This window comes from Hemicordylus capensis, chromosome 1 (genome assembly GCF_027244095.1).
Source record: "Hemicordylus capensis ecotype Gifberg chromosome 1, rHemCap1.1.pri, whole genome shotgun sequence".
Classification (NCBI taxonomy): Eukaryota; Metazoa; Chordata; class Lepidosauria; order Squamata; family Cordylidae; genus Hemicordylus; species Hemicordylus capensis.
This window is the reverse complement of record NC_069657.1, coordinates 86,962,950-86,983,200: the sequence shown is the minus strand read 5'-3', so window position 1 is coordinate 86,983,200 and position 20,251 is coordinate 86,962,950. Positions and strand designations below refer to the sequence as shown.

The 20,251-nt window shown below is 43.4% G+C and overlaps 1 protein-coding gene across 8 annotated transcripts in view; it reads left to right on the top strand.

Annotated features, from left to right (window-relative positions):
• The first annotated feature begins 12,563 nt into the window (after nucleotides 1–12,563).
• The window catches only part of PRDM11 (PR/SET domain 11), a 66,761-nt gene continuing 59,073 nt past the window's right edge, over nucleotides 12,564–20,251 (top strand). The window contains exons 1-2 of one of the 8 annotated variants that reach the window (XM_053257493.1): nucleotides 13,544–13,627; nucleotides 15,230–15,295. Coding sequence is in view for 3 of the 8 variants with exons in the window: in XM_053257471.1 (XP_053113446.1) it covers nucleotides 13,839–13,871 (33 nt within the window). In the remaining 5 variants the exon portion in view is untranslated. Of the gene's footprint in view, nucleotides 13,042–13,107; nucleotides 13,238–13,495; nucleotides 13,628–13,647; nucleotides 13,872–15,229; nucleotides 15,296–20,251 lie in introns of those variants that run through there. The other 7 variants (XM_053257474.1, XM_053257506.1, XM_053257485.1 and 4 more) reach the window with 7 other exon arrangements.

The following is a 20,251-nucleotide window of genomic DNA, read 5'->3' as shown; positions in this document are numbered from 1 at the left end:
GAAAAGTGGGAAATGATATCAAAAAGGGCCACTAAGATTACAGTTGTATGCACACTTAAGTAAGTTCCACCTAATTTAGTGGAATTTAGTTCCAAGTAAACATCGTGGCAGTAACTTGCCCAGGGAGCAAGAGGTTGTTGGTTCGAATCCCCACTGGTATGTTTCCCAGATATGAGAAACACCCATATTGGGCAGCAGCAATACAGAAAGATGCTGAAAGGCATCATCTCACATTGCGCGGGTGATGGCAATGGTAAACCCCTCCTGTATTCTACCAAAGAAAACCACAGGGCTCTGTGGTCGCCAGGAGTCAACACTGACTTCACGGGCACAACTTTCAAACATGCATAGCTTTGGAGTGCTGCACAATGACTGACAAACTGGAGTAGCTAAAATATTCAGTTATTTTTGTCTTACTAAAGAGATGACAGCAGACAAGAACAATGTTTATGAAGTTATGAGGTGTGGGGACACAGTTTAGAGAGATAATTTACTCCCTCTTCCTTCATTCTAGAACCCAGGACTGTGCAATTAAGACTGTGATCATATGCACCTTACATGGTTTAAGTTTGCTCCATTCAACTCAGTTAAACTGAAAGCAGTTCTACACATTACACTGAATAAAGGGATCAGAAGTATACCTAGGTAATTTTGGAGCCTGGACCTAAAGGCCTTTGGAGGCCGCCCTGCTGCAAGTGAAGCATCATTTTTTTTACACATAGGTTCTTGAGGGCACAAACCACACCACCCAGGACAGACTAAAGAGGATTTAGTCCTCTTTAGAGGAGCCATCCTATTTATTTATTATTTCTCTGTGTAAACCTCCCTGAGCCATTTTTGGAAGGGTGGTATAGAAAATGAATTATTATTAATAATACTAATACTAATACTAATACTAATACTAATACTAATACTACTAATAATAGAAAAAGAAAAAGAATATTACCCCCAGTGAGGCACTACCTTGGCTTGGTTGTGGGGCTTGTGTGCTCTGAGGAAGGTGAGAGCTAGGCCAGAGGTCCAACCATACTGGACAGGTCTCACCAGAGGAGCCAGACAAAGAGTGCCTCTCCCAACAACAATATGGTGAGACGTAACTTTAATAAATTTATACCGGATCGGTCGTCACCCAGGTCAACAAGGACCACGCCAGGTGCTATAGTCCCAGGACATCTGGTGGCAAGTGGGCAACAGGACTCAGGATCTTCAGTTGAGCAGCCAGGGCTGAAGACAGCAAAGTTACTGGAAGAAACGTTGCTTAACCAAAAAAAATATAAGAAAAATGCCAACAAGGAAATAATGATGATCTGCTATTACAAGTCTAGTCCAACTAGAAGAGGTTATTTAAAAAGAATGTACCAAATTTGGAAAGAGAAGCATCCAGATACAGAAATAACAGAACAAAGGCTAGCAGACCAGAGAAGATTCATGATAAGAAATAAAGTATTCACAGGAGTTGAGCTGGAAGAACTGCAAAGAGCAACACAGGCTCATGATATGGAAGAAGAATTACCACCAACTGAAGAAGTTGCTCAGGCGCAGGTGGAGGAGGTGTTGGAAATCGAGGATGCCACTGTTACTGAACTGTTTCAAAATCAAAACCAGGCAACCTCCCCTTTGCCTTCACCTCAAAAACCCAAATGCCATTTAACAGAAAAGCAACAAGAACTAAAGCAAAAAATAACTAAGCACATGAACCAAACAACCACCAGAGTTCGACTTACAGCTCTAAAAACAGTTGCCAAAAAAACAACTTGCTCAGGCATTAAAAGATGTTAATGCTGCACTTGCAGAAATAACCACCAATAATTTGCAAGAAACAAACCAACTAATGTACAGTGCAGCAACAATAACAACACAAGAGCTCGGATATAAGATCAGTGGACCTGTAAAAAAAGAAAGCAGTACATCACCTAAATGGAAGATTAGATTAGAAAATAAAATCTCCAGGCTTAGATCAGATGCTAGTAAATTGAAAGATATGAAAGACAAGAAGCTGAAGAATGAAAACACCAAACAGTATCTGATCCAAAAATACCACCTAGATTCAAGGAAAATTAGAGAAGTCCTGGAAATAATAAAGCAGCAAATAACAGCAGTGTCAAAGAAGATTAGCAGGTATGAAGCCAGAATTACACAACACAGGCAGAATCTCCAATTCCAGTCGAATCAGAGACGTTTCTACCAAAGCACAGAAGGAGAAACTGCAAGAAACACAGGAACACCAAATAAAGAAGAAACAGTGCAATTCTGGGGAAATTATGGGACAATCCAATAGATTATAATAAAAAAGCAGGTTGGATGAAAGAGGTCAAAAAATGTAACCAACAAATGCAAGATCTAATAATAACACCAGAATTAATAAGTGAAAGAGCAAAGAAAATTAAAAATTGGACTGCACCAGGCGACGATGAACTGCATGGCTTTTGGCTTAAACACCTAGCAAGCCTTCATAAACAACTATCAAAACAGTTCAATCACATTTATCCCTGGCGATTCAAGCCAGAAGGTTATCAACGAAGAGCAACCTGGTCTTGGTTGTTCACATTCAGGTTGAATCTTTAATTTTTATCCTGGTAAATGTGTATATTCCCCCCCTACGCCATAAAGAAATAATAAATCAAACATGGGAGGACTTAGATCACTTGTTTGAGGATCTTCGTCGGCAGTTTCCAGGCGTTCCATTAATAGTTGCTGGAGATTTTAACGCCCGGATTGGTCAGGATGATAATAGCTTATATATTAAATTCCATCTCTACTCCCCTTTAATAGATCCCCCTGAAGGATTTATGAAGCGTTCCTTTAAGGATGGGGTGTCCTCCTATGCTGGTTTGAAAATGCTACAGACAATGTATGCACATAATTTCTATATTGTAAATGGTGCGATTAGGGGCGATTATCCAGTGGAGTATACTTTCTGGTCAGCTGCGGGGGCTTCAACTATTGATTATTTGTGGCTCAGTGTTGAACTTGTAAGTTTGATTGAAACCTTTATAGTCGCATCTAGACCAGTTAGTGATCATTTACCTCTTGAATTAACCCTGAGGCCCCAGTCAGAGATCCAAAGATACCCTTTCACTGAGTTTAACGACGAGTCCCTAGACGTACTCCCTGCCAGAGTGAGGTGGTCTCCAGAAGTGAGGGAACAGGTTACAGAATCTTTAAACTCTGATACTCTATTGAACCTGAAGGAACAAATTGTGAAGGGAACTGATGTAAAATGCGCTTTTCACCAGATAATCGGCCTTTTGCGCAATAATCTTTGCTATCCTCTTAAAGCCAATTTGGATACACACCTCTCCATACACAAACCTTGGTTTGATGAAGAGTGCCAAAATCTTAAAAAGAAGCTGCACCTAGAATATAATAAATATCGGTCAACTTCCAGTCAGCCCACAAGCACTCTTATTCATCTTAAGAGAGAATATAAAAGATTAATTAAGCGGAAAAAAGTTGAAGCTGACGCTGCGGACTGGGCACGATTGATTTCAGCTGCCCAATTAAAGAATCATTCTCTGTTCTGGCGTTTAATTACCAGATATCTGGGCAAGGACATTCCTAGAGTGGACTCCCAAATACCAGCACGGGTGTGGGAACAACACTTTTCTAAGCTATATGCAGCTTCTGGAAATTCTTATGAAATAACGGCTGATTTAGAGGGTGCTCCTCACTGGCCGCCTGTTTCAGAAGCCGAAATAGCCTCCCTGTTGAACCAGTCTAAGTCTGGTACAGCCCTGGGTCCAGATTATATCACCACAGAGTGTTTAAAGGAAAACAGTGATTGGTGGATACCGGTCCTGGCAGCCCTTTTTTCTCTTGTGAATCGAACAGCCCAAATCCCCGAAAATTGGGGACTTGCTATTGTTATCCCCATATATAAGAAGGGTCCCAAAGACCAACCAGCCAATTTTCGTCGAATTAGCCTTCTGAGTGCCATTGCAAAGCTGTATGCTAGGCACCTATTGGGTCACTTCATGGAATGGCTTGATGCCAATCAAATCCTGGCAGATGAGCAAAATGGGTTTAGGGCAGGTAGATCTACAACAGACTCGATAATTGTCCTTCAACATATGGCTGAAAAATATGCAGGGAAATCTCCAGGAGTACTTTTCTCTGCCTTTATTGATTTCAAACAAGCTTTCGATCAGATTTCCAGGAGCAAATTATGGGAGAGGCTCGCTCAAACAAATATCGACAGGAGACTTCTCCTGTTGATGGTTAAATTACATGAGAATACCTCCCTCAAAGTTAGGCTAAACAGGAAAGGTCAGGTGACCAATTCAATTTCAACTAGGTCTGGGGTTAGGCAAGGGTGTATTTTGGCCCCGGCATTATTTAATTTTTATATTAACCCCCTTGTGGAACGCATGAGGAAATTGGATTTTCATCCACCTAAATTAGCTCATAAACACATAAATGTCCTATTGTATGCTGATGACGCGGCGTTGATTTCTAGGACGAGAGTAGGACTTAAGCGAATTTTAAAGGAGTTGTCCAACTTTTGCAATGACCATGAACTGTCTTTGAACTATGATAAAACCAAAATCATGGTCTTTGCACCTAGACCTAGGATGTTTACATGGATGCTTGATGGGCATACTTTAGAGCAGACCACACAATTCAAATACCTTGGAGTTGTGTTACAGGCCAACAGAAGCACCTTTGCTCATAGGGATTATGTTGTTGCCAATGCCCAGAAAGCTGCTTCAGCAATTTGCTCATTGCATATAAAGAAACAAGCGCATTCGCTGCAAGTAGCTTTAGAGCTCTTTAAGGCCAAGGCTCTTGCCTTGCTCCTAGTGGGAGGCGCGCTAGGGAACAAAAATAATTATTCGAAGTTGGAGACAGTTCAATCTAAGTTTATTAGGTCTCTTCTTAGATTACCACGCTCATTTCCAAATGCTGCTATCAGGCTCGAAATTGGATGGCCACCTGTAGAGGCGAGACTCTGGAAGATGGTCTTTTCTTATTGGCTCAATTTGATTTTTACCCCTACGGGCATTGCTCCCTTAATACTAGAGGATGGTTTTATGTCCCGTTGGAAAAACAATATTAATGTAATGTTAGCGTCCTTGGGTTTTTCCCTGCCCCTAATTAGAGCCTTGGGCCATAGCAAGTCCAAAACTGCTATAACCCAACGTATTTGGGACATGATGAAGCAAGGGGATGTTGCCCAAATAGGTCCGGACCTATTCTTAGGAGACCAAATCAGCAATTATTTCCCTGCTGAATATTTACTTAGGATCTCTAACAGGGACCATCGTAGGGCTCTTTCAGCGGCCAGACTTAACGCCCTTCATACGGCAGTATTGGAAGGACGTTTTGGGAAGGTGCCCTACAATCAAAGATTATGTCCATGCCAGAATGGTGAAGTAGAGACCACAGAACACCTGATGCTGAGGTGTAGATTTTATATTGAATTAAGGGGAAAGCTTCTTTCCCCACTGTTAATTCATCTCAATTCTAATTGTTCCTCTGGTAGGGACAAGGTTCTTTTTTTGTTTGCTGCCAAGTCAGAGTATGTTTACAGGAGGGTAGCAAAATTCTTATTTATAGCAAGTAAGATCCGATTTAGAATGATGGAGGCACAAGATGCTGGGCTGTGCACTTTAGATTGACTGGCTTATTTGAATGGAATTGACTATATGTGCGGTATCGGGAGTCATTAATGTTTTATCCATTTTATGTTAAATGTATTTAATCTATTTTATGTATTTATTCTTGCTGTGTTTTTTTAATATGCTGGCCTTGGGCCGAAATAAACAAATAAACAGTAACAGTTCAATCACATTTTGCAAGGCGGTGATGTTGAACAATGGCTAACAACTGGGAAAACTCATCTCATAATGAAAGACCCAGCAAAAGGTGCAGTTCCAAGTAATTATAGACCGATAACCTGCCTGCCAACCATGCAACCGTGTTCAAATTATTAACTGGAATAATAACAGATGAAGTGATGCAACACTTATTAACTAACAAACAGCTTCCAGTTGAACAGAAAGGAAATTGCCCAAACACCAGAGGCACAAAAGACCAGCTGCTGATTGACAAAATGAGTTTAGAAAACTGCAAGAGACGAAAAACAAATCTAAGTGTTGCATGGATTGACTACAAGAAAGCCTTTGATTCATTGCCTCACACATGGATACTAAAATGTTTAGAAACAACTGGTGTCAGCAAAAACATTCAGATATTTATAAAAAAGGCAATGAGCATGTGGAGTACACAGTTAACAATCAATGGTGAGACACTTGGACAGGTTAGCATTAGAAGAGTCTTTTTCCAAGGGGACTCACTATCCCCTCTGTTGTTTGTAATCGCCATGACCCCACTTTCACAAATACGAAACAAAACAGGCCTCGGATACCAAACATCTAAAACATCAAGTAAAACCAACCATCTGCTGTACATGGACGATCTGAAGTTGTATGGGAAGTCCCAGTCAGAAATCGAATCACTGCTAAACACTGTCCGTATATTCAGTAGCGATATAGCAATGGAGTTTGGACTAGACAAGTGTGCTGCATTAATAATGAACAGAGGGAAAATAAGAAAAACAGAAGCAATAGAACTGCCGAATGGAAGCAAGATCAAGAACCTGAAAGAGAAAGAACATTACAAATACCTGGGCATTCTCCAGGCTGATAACATTGCACACACTGAAATTAAAAGAAAAATTGGAAGTGAATACATCAGGAGAGTTAGAAAAATCCTCAAGTCCAACTCAATGGCGGGAACACCATACAAGCCATAAACACCTGGGCTATACCTGTTATCAGATACACTGCAGGAATAATAGACTGGACCCAGGCAGAGCTAGAGATGCTAGATCGTAAGACCAGGAAAATAATGACCATCAATCATGCTCTACACCCACACAGTGATGTAGATAGGCTATACCTACCTCGCAGCTCAGGTGGAAGAGGAATGCTGCAAGTCCATCAAACAGTAGAGGAGGAGAAAAGAGGCCTTGAATATCAAGGACAGTGAAGAAGTTGCACTTCAAATGGTCAATAATGCAAAACTATTCAACACCAATGAAAGAAAGCAGGCCTACAAGAAAGAACAAGTCAAGAACCGAGCAGAAAAATGGAAAAAGAAGCCCCTGCATGGTCAATATTTACACAATATAAGTGGAAAATCGGACATCACCAAGACCTGGCAATGGCTTAAGAATGGTTGCTTGAAGAAAGAAACAGAGGGTTTAATACTGGCTGCACAAGAACAGGCACTAAGAACAAATGCAATAAGAGCAAAAGTCGAAAAATCCACAACAAACAGCAAGTGCCGCCTTTGTAAAGAAGCAGATGAAACCGTGGACCACCTAATCAGCTGTTGTAAAAAGATCACACAGACTGACTACAAACAAAGGCATGACAAGGTAGCAGGGATGATACACTGGAACATCTGAAAAAAATACAAGCTACCTGTAGCCAAAAATTGGTGGGACCATAAAACTGAAAAAATTGAAGAAAATGAAGATGTAAAAATATTATGGGACTTCCAACTACAAACAGACAAACATCTGCCACACAGTACACCAGATATAACTGTAGTCGAGAAGAAAGAAAAACAGAAAGTCAAAATAATTGACATAGCAATACCAGGGGATAGCAGAATAGAAGAAAAAGAAATAGAAAAAATCACCAAATACAAAGATCTACAAATTGAAATTGAAAGGCTGTGGCAGAAAAAGACCCAAATAATCCCAGTGGTAATTGGTGCCCTGGGTGCAGTTCCAAAAGACCTTGAAGAGCACCTCAACACCATAGGGACCACAGAAATCACCATCAGCCAATTACAAAAAGCAGCTTTACTGGGAACAGCCTATATTCTGTGATGATATCTATAATAACAGCAACAACATTGATAATAAAATTCAGCCATCCCAGGTCCTAGGGAAGGATTCGATGTCTGGATAAAACAAACCAGTCAATAGCGCCTGTCTGACTGTGTAAACAAGAAATAATTATTATTATTTTGGGGCCCCCAGCGAGTGTGGAAGCCCTGGACTTTGGCTTTGAAGTCCAGGGGTAAGAGTGCCTCTGAAAATGATAGACTGGAATGTTAGCATTCTGGACTGTACCATTTCAGGTTTCGTGGGAGGCCTGAAAAGTAAAATCATGGGAGTAATTTTTTTAAAAAAAGCTTCCCTGCATTAAAAAGAAACAAAAACCATGCCACCATGTGACTAAATATATAGCACACTAAATAATGCCACCATGTAAAATGAACCTTGTTGAGGGCAGCAGGGCGGAGTTTAGCATAGCTCTCACTCCAATATGCTAGTTTACTTTGTTCAGGGAAGTTTTTATATTGGGGGAGCACTGAAATTATCTCCCAACCTGCTGTCTAGGGTACAGCATGAAGTGGTATAGGCCATGATTCTATTGCCTCAGTCTCTGTACTGTGCAGAAGAGCTCTTCCTTTCAAGTAAATATTAATAGGATAAGGCTGCACAATATTTGGCAATAGATTAATTAAGGGAAATAGGAAATGATTATTATGAATATTTATATATTATATAATATATATTTATATTATTATGAATATTTATATTATATATCTCAACACGTCTTGCATAGTAAAAAGAATGACAAGATGGTTTCCTGACCCAAAGGGGCTCATAATCTAAAAAGTATATAAGTGAGACACCAGGAACAGTCAGCTTAATACTTCACACAATATGTATTTTTGAGGCTTGATCCCAACTAGTAGTTCTGATAATAGAAGACATTCTATTTTTGCAAGGGGGGAAAGGGGGAGATTAGTGTTGACCTCTCCCTACCTTTCCTATGCCCCACCAAGATCCGTAAGGAAAATTCAAAACCAGATTTGCAATGGGGGCAGGGGTAAGGGCAGCAGAGGAGGGAAGTTGGCAAAATCATCCTTACCCCTTGTGCAAATGGAACATCTTCCATTCACAGAATTACCCGTTGGAATCCAACCCAATATATGGAACTCACTCCCAAGACACGGTGACAACAGCCACTAATTTTTAGATAGCTTTAGAAGACACACCCATGGGCAGATCTCTCAAAAGCTGTTAGCCATACTCCCTAAAAGTCATACCACCTCAAACCTGGCGAGCACCAGATATGGAGAGGAGAGCTGGTTTTGTGGTAAAGATTAAGTGTGCCATCAAGTTGATTTTGACTCCTGGCGCCCACAGAGCCCTGTGGTTTTCTTGGGTAGAATACAGAAGGGGTTTACCATTGCCTCCTCCCACGCAGTATGAGCTGACGCCTTTCAGCATCTTCCTATATCACTGCTGCCTGGTATAGCACCAGGGGATTCAAACCAGCCACTTTCTGCTTGTTAGTCAAGCATTTCCCTGCTGCACCACTTAAGGAGACTGGTTTTGTCATAGCAAGCATGACTTGTCCGCTTAGAAAGGTCCGCCCTGGTTGCATTTGAATGGGAGACTACATGTGAGCCCTGTAAGCTATTCCCCTCAGGGGATGGAGCTGCTCTGGGAATCGCATCTAGGTTCCAAGTTCCCTCCCTGGCATCTCCAAGATAGGGCTGAGAGAGGCTCCCGCCTGCAACCTTGGAGAAGCTGCTGCCAGTCTGTGTAGATAATACTGAGCTAGACCAATGGTCTGACTCAGTATATGGCAGCTTCCTATGTTCTATGCTGGCTGTAAAATGGGGAATGGCCATTGCCACCAATGCCTTGTTTGTGAATTTCCAGAGGATCTGTTGTTGCAGACAGAGTGTTGAATCTCAATGGACCTTTCTTTAATCCAGCCAGGCAATGCTTTATGTTTTCAATCCACCTTTCCCCAGAAAAGTAAAATTTATTTTTGGGATATAAATATCCTGTGGCTGTGCCTTCTTCCACTAAATGTGTCATTGTTGGGTACATCCCTACTACTATGTAGCAGCAATGGACCCTTTTTGCTAATTATAATTCAGGAACCAGAAAGTATGGTCCCTTTTTTCCACAAGGCATTTCTTCTTGTAAATTCATTTCTTCTTGTAAACATAATTGTAAAGCATACAGAACAACAGGCCCTGCTGAGAGAGAACCAGCATGGCTTCTGCAAATGTAAATCTTGCCTCACAAAACTTTTTGAGTTCATTGAGAGTGTCAACAAGTGTGTGGATAAGGGTGATCCAGGTGACATAGTATACCTGGACTTCCAAAAAGCTTTTGACAAAGTTCCTCATCAAAGACTCTTGAGGAAACTTAGCAGTCATGGGATAAGGGGACAAATACATGTGTGGATTGCTAACTGGTTGAAAGACAGGAAACAGAGTAGGTATAAATGGAGAGTTTTCGCAATGGAGGGAAGTAAGAAGTGGGGTCCCCCAGGGATCTGTACTGGGACCAGTGCTTTTTAATTTATTCATAAATGATCTAGAAGTAGGGGTAAGCAGCAAGGTGGCCACATTTGCAGATGATACCAAACTCATTTGGGTAGTGAAATCCAAAAGGATCTCTCCAAACTGGGTGAGTGGACTACAAAGTGGAAAATGTGGTTCAGTGTTGGCAAGTGTAAAGTGATGCACTTTGGGATGAAAAACCTCAATTTCAAGTATACGTTGATGGGATCTGAGCTGTTGGTGACTGACCAGGAGAGGGATCTTGGGGTCATGGCGGACAGCTCCTTGAATGTGTCAACTCAATGTGTAGCAGCTGTGAAAAAGACCAATTCCATGCTTACAGATTATAAGGAAGGGGATTGAAAATAAAACTGCTAATATTATAATGCCCTTATACAAAACGATGATGTACTGCGTACAAAACCTGTGTACAAAACTTGGAGTACTGCATACAATTCTGATCACATCTAAAAAAGGACATTGTAGAACTGGAAAAAGTGCAGAAGAGGGCAACCAAGAAGATCAGGGGCCTAGAGCACCTTTCTTATGAGGCAAGGCTACAACACCTGGGGCTATTTCGTTTAGAAAAAAGATGACTGTGGGGGAGACATGATAGAGGTCTATAAAATCATGCATGGTGTGGAGAAAGTGGATAGAGAGAAATTCTTCTCCCCTCTCACATAATACTAGAACCAGGGGTCATCCCATGAAATTGATTACCAGGAAATTTAGGACCAACAAACAGAAGTGCTTTTTCACACAATGCTTAATCACCTTGTGGAGTTCTCTGCCACAAGATGTGGTGACAAGCAACAACCTGGATGGCTTTAAGAGGGGTTTGGATAACTTCATGGAGAAGAAGTCTATCAACAGCTACTAGTTGGAGGGCTATAGTCCACCTCCAGCCTCAAAGGCAGGATACCCCTGAGTACCAGTTGCAGGGGAGTAACAGCAGGAGAGAGGGCATGCCCTCAATTGCTGCCTGTAGGCTTCCAGCAGCGTATGGTGGTTCACTGTGTGAAACAGGATGCTGGACTAGATGGGTCTTGGGCCTGATCCAGCAGGGCTGTTCTTATGCTCTTGCTTAATATCTATTTAAAATAATAATGTACAGGCATTTTCACATTTAGCATGTATTACTAAATAGTTACTAAAGAAGTATGACCTTCCTGCAAATGCCTGAACATGCATTTGGATGCTGAAGATAATTTTTAAGGGAGATTCCTTGATACTGAAGTTTGGGGGGGATTAAACACAAGTAAACAAAAAATGGGTAGGCTACAGCTCTAAACATGCAAATGCAGCACCGTCATATGCACTTTTACTTGTAAGGCAGTCGTCTCACTATGTTCAACGGGACAGGACCTACTCCCATATAAGTGTGTACAGGATTGCATAGCATAGTTGTTAGAGTGTTGGATTAGGACTGGGAAGACCTGAGTTTGAATCCCCATTCAACCATGAAACTCACTGGGTGACTCTGGGCCAGTTGTGCATCTCTCAGCCCAAGCCCCCTCACAGGGTTGTTGTGAGGATAAAAATAGCCATGCACACTGCTCTGAGCCCCTCGGATGAAGAGTGGGATAAAAATGTAAAATAAATAAATAGAAATAAATTATTTGCAAGTTTTGTTGGGATTCATAGACTGGTTCTGATTAAGCATCTTTAGAATCCAGTTGTCAATATTTTAATCATTTTTCGTTATGGATTTCCACTGCCTACAGCTGAGCTTGCACAGGATGCCAACGCCTCACTTTGGAAAAATGTCACCGTGGGATTAGAACCAAACGAGGTACTATGGGGTCGGTGAGGGGGGCCCTGGTGAGTATGCAAAACTGGCAGATGCAAACTGGAATAGGGACAAAGCAAATAAAGCTGAGATCATATACACACAGTGAGGCCCATTCACTTCAATGAGACTTTCTTCGGCATAGGCACTCGTAGGATCGGGCAGCACCTCTGTGTATGCTTGACTTTGAATACAGCGGGACTTACTCCTTAGTAAACATGCATAGGATCGGGCTTTACGGAGCGACGATGGAAAGACAATCCCGTGCAAACCAGGCGGCTTTCAACTTTATTTGTATGGAGGACGGGTGGGTAGAAAAGAAAGAAAAAGGAATGCTAGAAATAACCGAAGCGACGTTAATGGGACAGGATTGGCTATGTTCGTCCTTCTGCTCCGGGGGCAGATTCCTGCGGCAGCGGCAGCAGTCAGGAGCATGGCGGGGAGAGGAGCGGGGGTGTTTGGCTGTCATGGGGTGGCTGGCGGGCAAGCGAGCTGCTGGCGCGGCGAGGAAGAGGAGAGCGGAGGAGGGTCCGAGGCGAGGGATCTGGGGAAGACTCCCCTCTAGCGCCGAGCCTGGGCCGCGAGGCCAGCCAGCCCGCGTCGCGTCCCTCCTCCTCCTCCCGGTTCGGGGGGTCCCCGGGCTCGGCCCCCGAACGCCCCTCTCTTCCGTTCGCCATGTCATTTCCTGTGCTAATAAGATGGTGGTCACGGCCGGGAGGGAGGGAGCCGCCGCAGCTGCCTCCTCCTCTTCCACCGAGCCCGGCCCGGCCCCGGGACTTGTCCTCGCCTGGGACTAGCGAGCCAGGCTGGGCTGGCCGGGCCGGCGCCGAAGAGGGAGGCGGGGGACGGGGGCGGCGGGACGGGGCACCGCGGGGAGAGCTGGGCTGCCCCCAGACGACGAGCCAGGGCCCCGCAGCGCCGAGGTGAGTCAGCCCTTCGGTAGCCAAGGTGGCCACGAAAATGGCTGCGGAGCGCGGGAGGAAGGGAAGCGCTGGCCTGGGGAGGCTGGTGCCGTGGAGGGGGCGGCAGCGAAGCCCTTGTTGGGACGGGGGGCTGCAGAAGGGGGCTCTTTCTGCAATCCTCGCCCAGCAGTGGCGGAGGGCGCGGCCAGGCAAGCAGGTAGGTAGCCGCTTCGCTCTCCCCTCCTCCGCCTCCCCCGCTGGGGCGAGCGCTGGGCTCTGCGCAGCCCAGCCTCTTCCTCCTCCTTCCCCGCTGCTGTCGCCTCCCCTCCTTCTCTCTTCTTCACGGCCGCTCCACTGTGTTGCTCTGCACCTCCCCCCCCCCGGTTGTTACACTACATCCGGTGAGTGACGCAGAGGCCAGCCAATGGGCGGCTGAGGCGGGCTAGCGTTCGGGAATGGAACGTAGGGGCGGGGTCGTGAAAGAAGTCGGGGGACTCTGGAAGTACCGCGCAAAAGAGAGCAGTCGGTGGCAGGCTGGGACTAGGCGCCGGGGCACATTAATGTGGGAATTAGCTTCGCTCAAGTCAGGAGGGGGTTTCCGTTCTGAGTAAGCGTGCACAGGGTTGGACTGCGAGGGAGAAGCCGCGGTCACCACTCGCCAGTGTTAGGGAGGCATTGCCAAGAGCTGCCGTGGGAACGGGGCGAACGAATGCTTTGGCTCAGGTTGAAGGCTGTGCAGTGCAGGCGATGTGTTCGTGCATGAATACTTCATCAGTACGGATGGGTGGACAGCGAGGTTGACCTCGCTCCGCCTGTGTATGCCCTGGTTAGCGTCCTGTTGTGACTGCCATGTTGGTACCTTTTTTGCGGCGGCGGGGAGGGGGGGAAGTAAAAGTTCTGTCTGCATGGACTTTTAAGGACTTTTGCATGTTACCTAGGCGACCCCCCCCCCTTTTAAAGTCCTCTAAACTTAGGTTTAGTTCCTATTTCTTACTGATAGAAGGGGAAAAGTTCTAGAAGTATATCTTGCTTATAGAACCAGAGGCTGGAAGTGCTCCTATCTTTTCCTGTGTACATTTTAGGAGCAATCGTTATGTCCTGTGGTTTAAACAAACGGACTGACTACTTGCGGAGTAAGCCCATTGAAATGTATGGGACTTACATGTATGGAAGTATTATTATGATTGGCATGTATATGCTGCCATTCATTTCTGAGTCATCAAAGCAGTTTGCAGCCAGCTGAAAGTACAAATCAATAAAGCAACCAAATGAGCAAACTATCTGATAGCATCAACAAAGCAATATAACAAACAATGGTGTTGGTTGTAGTATGCATAGGTTTGCAGCTCTGAAGGAGGAACTTCATTCTGAAGTCTTGGTCTGAGGGCACATGATGCAGCCACCTTAGCTAGGTCTTCTCAGTGCCTGGAGGAGTGACTGTCTAGGACAGATGGGAATCCCTGGTCTAGGAGCTGCATGTACACAGAGGCGCTCTTACCCCTGGACTTCTGGGTCCAAGTCCAGGGCCTCCACAGCCCCTGGAGGCCCCCAAATCCTCTTTAGTCTGTCCAAGATGGTGTGGTCGCCTGGCTGAGCATGATGATGCTTATTTTTCAAGGGGGAGGAGGTGGCCCTCCAAAGTCCATGCCCAGCTTTCTCCTCCCTGCCCCTGCACGCTTTTTCTTTTTTGCTTTGCTTAACATCCAGCTTAATGAAGAGTTCTGAAGAATTCAAAAACTTGTTTTTCTATAACTTTGGTTGGCCCTAATACAGGTATTAGTAGAATTATGGCTTTGGGAAAGAAACGGTTGCCTTTGTTCTGAATGGCAATTTGCCTGCTAAAAGCTGTTGGTTGCCTAATGTGCTGTTCTTAGCCTAAGGAACTGGGATGAACTATTGTGGCCTTCTGGCTACATGTTCTTTCACATCCTTATTATATTAAGATGAGTAGTGTTTGTGATTATATTAGGGCCTCCTACAGGTGCACACAGCTATTGTTCTGACATGTACATATTGTATAGTAGCTAAACGCAATACCTCTGCCCACATGCGCACACAGAATAATCTGGCAAGCTAATTGCCTGTAAAAACACTTATGTCCTGATTACTTACAGCCTGATCATATGAAAACCAATCACTTCAGCAGAACTGACTCCTGAGCAAGTGTGCCTAGGACTGGAGTTCTGACATTCCTCCTTTATTTACCTAGGCAAGTGGCTTGAGTGCAAGGCTGTGCTGTACTGGATTCAGGCTTAAAACCAATAAGACTTATAAGGTATATATTTATAAGATATAGTATAAAGGCAGGACCCAAGAATGAATTAATCATGTAACCCAATTGCAGGAATTTCCATTGTTGGGTCCCCAGGTGTTGAGCTACATCTTCATTCCCAAGATTGGAAACTTTTGCCTTAGCAGTTAAAGAATCATGTATGACTATGATGTGTGCATCAATTAGTTGTTGGTGTCACCAGTTGTAAGCTATGACACTGGAAGAGGAATATATACTCTTTTTACATTGCTCAAATTATGTTTTTTCAATATCATCAAAAGCTCTATTCAGATCTTGAACAAAAAAAGCACGGAACACAATTACTGTGCCCAAAGCAGGTCTGGAGTCTCGCTGTGATGCGTCACTCATATCATAGTCCTGGCTGCCAATCATGGAAACGCCCATCGTCATAGTTATGGCATTTCCCTCTGTAGGTGAATGCCACCGTAACCCTGAGCAGCGTGGGCAAGAGGGTGAGTGGTGCATCAGGGAGGGGCTTCTGGACTCGCTTTTGGTGCTACAAGTGTGTTCAGCACTTTTTAAAAAGTCAGAATAGGGTTAAAATGATCAAGAAAACATTTTCCCCCAAAGTTGCAGGAAAAAAATGCTTGTGGTAACGAATTTTCGAAACAAAAAATGAATATGTGTTAAACTTCTCTATAGTGGTTTTGAATGTTTGTTTTCCATCAAAACTCATGATTCTGATATTTTATATGCTAAAAACAGACCATCCTAACACTGAACAAGCAAATGTTTACTATCTTCTTGACACTGTTGAAACTGAACTCTGTAATTATGATGAGAACTTTTTTGGTTCTCATTTTAAGAAAGACAAATGATTATGCTATATTAGATTTCATACTTCTAAATACCACCATGAAGGGCAGTTGCAATGTCATATCAATAAATTACTATTTGGCATGAAATTGTTATTAAGTGAATTTTAATGGATTATATATTTAGTGTGTTTGGGGGGAGTTCTGTTCCTCTCCAGGAAGTTATAATGAATTAGGGATTTTGTAAAAAAAATTGGATTTGTATGTCTCTGCTTATTGACTCAAGAAATCAGATAATGGCTTTCATTCAGTGTTAATGCTGCAGTCCCAGGCACACTTACTTGGGGTTGTTAATTCTTTGTTCAGGATGAGTAAAATCTGTATTTATATACTTTTCTATATTAACAGATAGTCAGAGGACCATAAAATATTTTTTTAAAGCAATAAAACGGTTTGACAAATAATAGTTAAAATGATATTTTTAAGAGCAGTGAAAGAATCTCTGTAGGGTCAAAGTATGTTCTTTCATTGAAGGCCCATCTGTAGTTTGGGCAGAAGGATGCCAAAATGGGCTCACACCCAAATATATGATTCAAAAGGTATAACCCACTGAACAGCACTGGTTGCAGGGAGATATTCCCCCATCGCTGGAAAATGTATCAATGTCCTAGGCTTCACCCAACAGACATTCATTGTCAGCTCTAATGGCTCTCTGGCAACAGCAAACAGAGGTTGTGGGAGGGATTATGTGATTTTAAAAATGACCTTCTGCAGCCCTCTCACTGTTCCTGCTCCTGCAACCTACTTCAGTCATGGTGGGCTTCGGGAGATATCTCTTTTCTGGAAAAGTGTCACTATTCTGTATTATTGGGATATTTTACCGCTAGTGGGACAAATCTAGCCTAGCTGTATTCCCGCCCCACACACACACACACCACCACCACACACACACATCAGCCTTCTTCTGCATCATCTCCAACTTACTTTTGAGTGAATGATTATTGGTTGCCCTGTAATGAAAAGGCACATACCTAAACAGCCTCATCTTCTTTTTGATAGTTTGACTTTCAACCTGAACATGACACTGAGACTACCCTTGCAGCTTTGGTCAATGATTTCTGACTAGAGATTGATAAGGACAATTGCACCCTATTGATCTTGTTAATCTTTCAGTGGCCTTTGATCCTGTTGATCATGACAGTATTAGTGATGTGACTTTGGGATGTTGTGTGGGTTTGTGGAATGGTAAGGTCCTTTTTATAAGCATGCAAATCAAGTGACGATGTCTGATGGCTCATAGGCAGTTGTACTTTGTTGCAGAATAGCTCTTTAAATAAGAAAAGTTGAGAGGCCCCCTATTTTTGGCTAGTAATAAACTGATGTGTCCCTGTCTCACCTTTCGGTAGAAGAGATTGTGCAAGATCCAGTGTTTCTGGGTTGTCAAATTTATACAGGGCAGATGCTCCTGTGTCTTTCAAAGTTGGAGAGAATGGGAAGTTTTGCTTATTTAAATCTAGATAATCTTACACATTTTGCCATGATTTTCATTATTATTGTTGTTGTTGTTATTATTACATTTTATATCCCGCTCTTCCTCCAGGGAGCCCAAAGCGGTGTACTACATACTTAGGTTTCTCCTCACAACAACCCTGTGAAGTAAGTTAGGCTGAGAGAGACGTGACTGGCCCAGAGTCACCTAGCTAGTATCATGGCTGAATGGGGATTTGAACTCGGGTCTCCCCGGTCCTAGTCCAGCACTCTAACCACTACACCATGCTGGCTCTCTTGTGTTTTAACTTGTGGTGCTCCAGATGTTGATGACCTAAAACTCCCATTATCCCCAGCTACAATTTATTGTAGCTGGGGATTATGGGAGTTGTAGTTCAGCAACATCTGGAATACCACAAGTTGGGAACCCCTGATCTTAGCTCATGGGACATTGCTTTATTCAGCAGTATGCATGTAGCATATCCAAATGTGTTTTGTTTTCAGCAGACTTTTCCTCTTTCAACTGTTCTAATCCATCAGCTAAAAAGACTAGAAAGAGGATATGGGGGACCTGGGTATGCTAAACTGCAGGTCTGAGTTAGAAAGTGGAGCATAAGGCGAGAAGGGAGTGCAGGACAGCTTTTTAAAAGATGAAGAGCTGGTCTCAGCTGGAAATAGCTAGCATGTAGTAGCTTTAATGTGCTATTCTCAGGACTGAAAGAAAATATACATTAGAGATGCCACCTGGCCAGTTTTAAACCAGTCCAACTGCTTTTTTTGCCATTTTAGACGCTAATGTATGTTTAAGAGAAAGCAGAAGCCCAGACAAAGTGGTGTCTGTTTTAAAAATATGTATAATACTGCTCCCTTCCCCCAATCTTAACATGGGAGATGAGAACAGTAAAAAGATTTGATGTACAAATCACAGTGCCACTACTTCAAAACTCCTCTAAAGTACAATGAAATAAAAGAGAATGGGAGGATCTGTGATCAAAATGTCAAACTGGAACCTATGAAACTGCCTTATGCTGAGTCAGATCCTTGGCCTATCTAAATCAGTCTTGCTTGCGCTGACTGGCAGTGACTTTCCAAGTTCTCAGGCTGGGATCTTTCCCAGATCTATCTGGAGAGACCAGGAGGTGGACCTGGAAACTTCTGTATGCAAAGCTGATGCTCTTTCGTTGAGTTATGGCCCCATCCCCATTTTCTTTAGGCTTCATATTTACAAGCATTCTTTGACCACAGTTGCAATACTAGTGGTATGTCACTGGTTTTAGCTCCATTCAGGTGTGAATACATGATCAAAATCTCCAGTACTACTAACAGAAGTTATATTGCTAGTAGTAAAGAGATTAATATCGCCATACAGGCATACCTTGTTACTCATGGGGTTCAGTTTCTCACCTACCACAGTGAGTAACAAGCCATGAGTAAAACCGCGAGTAACAAGCCATTATGTCTATCGGGATGGGGTGGGGGTTAGATTCCTGCATGGGGGGAAAGGAACGTGAGTATTCCATGCTTCGTGGTCTCCATGTGCCTGTCCCAGCAGTGCCCCCACAACTGTCAATGTAGCTAATTTTCTGCAAAAAAAATTGCAGGAAAAAAACTGTTTTTTAAAAAAAGAGGACCCACAAAATGGCTCCTCATTATAAAATGGCGGCCGGAAATGACCTTCAAGGTGTATTCCGGCCAACTCTAAACTGCAGATAAGCGAAGTCAACCTCTTATTTGCCGAGTTTTTCTCACGTATGCTGAAGTCGGATGTCAGTCACCTGACCGTGGATATGCAAAACTGCAGACAGTGAATCCATGTTTAGTGAGGTCCACATGTATATGCGACCTAATGAGGCTGTTCACACGAGCAGCCAAACCCAGGCTTGGGCAGCCCTGCCTGGGTTTGGCTGCCCACGTGAAACACCAGGATTGAGGCTGATCCCACTGCTGCCTGCCCCACAAGCCTGAGTTTTTTGTTTTGTTTTTTGTTTTGCATATACTTTTTATTCAATTTTCACAACATCAAAAGACAAACACACTCATCCTTGGAACAAGTGTTGTTAACAATAACCAGGATCTTGGACACAAGCCTGAGTTTTTAACCCGAGTTTTAATGTGGGTTAAAGGGCACGAGTGCACCTTTTACCCTAGGTACGGGATCATGTGTGTGCTCAGGCTACACGCAGCCTAAGCACACACAGTCAGATGCCTATAGCACCTGACTCACAAGAGAATCCCGGAATGCACCATGCTGCTCATGTGGTGCATTTTGGGTTTCCTGGAGGCTGGGATTCGTTTTTCTAGCCTCCAATTATTTGTGCTGCTCCAAGCAGTGTGGACCGTGTGGGTGTGCAACAGGGTGCCAAAGAGGAGATAGTTGATCGTCTGTGGGGGTGGGTAGGTCCATTCCTGTCTCCCTCCCCACCACTCTCATAGTCTTGTGTATGACCTTAACATATCAATAGTGCAGCTTCTGGTATGCAGTCCTGCAATGTAGGAAAAAATGTGTCTGTCATCATCATGCAGCTATGCATTAGGCAGAGTTAGAAACTTTATTAATTTATTCTTCTGGAAATTTCATATGAAACCAGTACCAAAAATGTCACCATGGGTTATTCCTGTACTTCCAGTGGCTCCATTTCCCTGCTGTGTGTATAGAGTCTTTGTGCTCTTAGAAGCATTCTGGTGAAATCAGCCT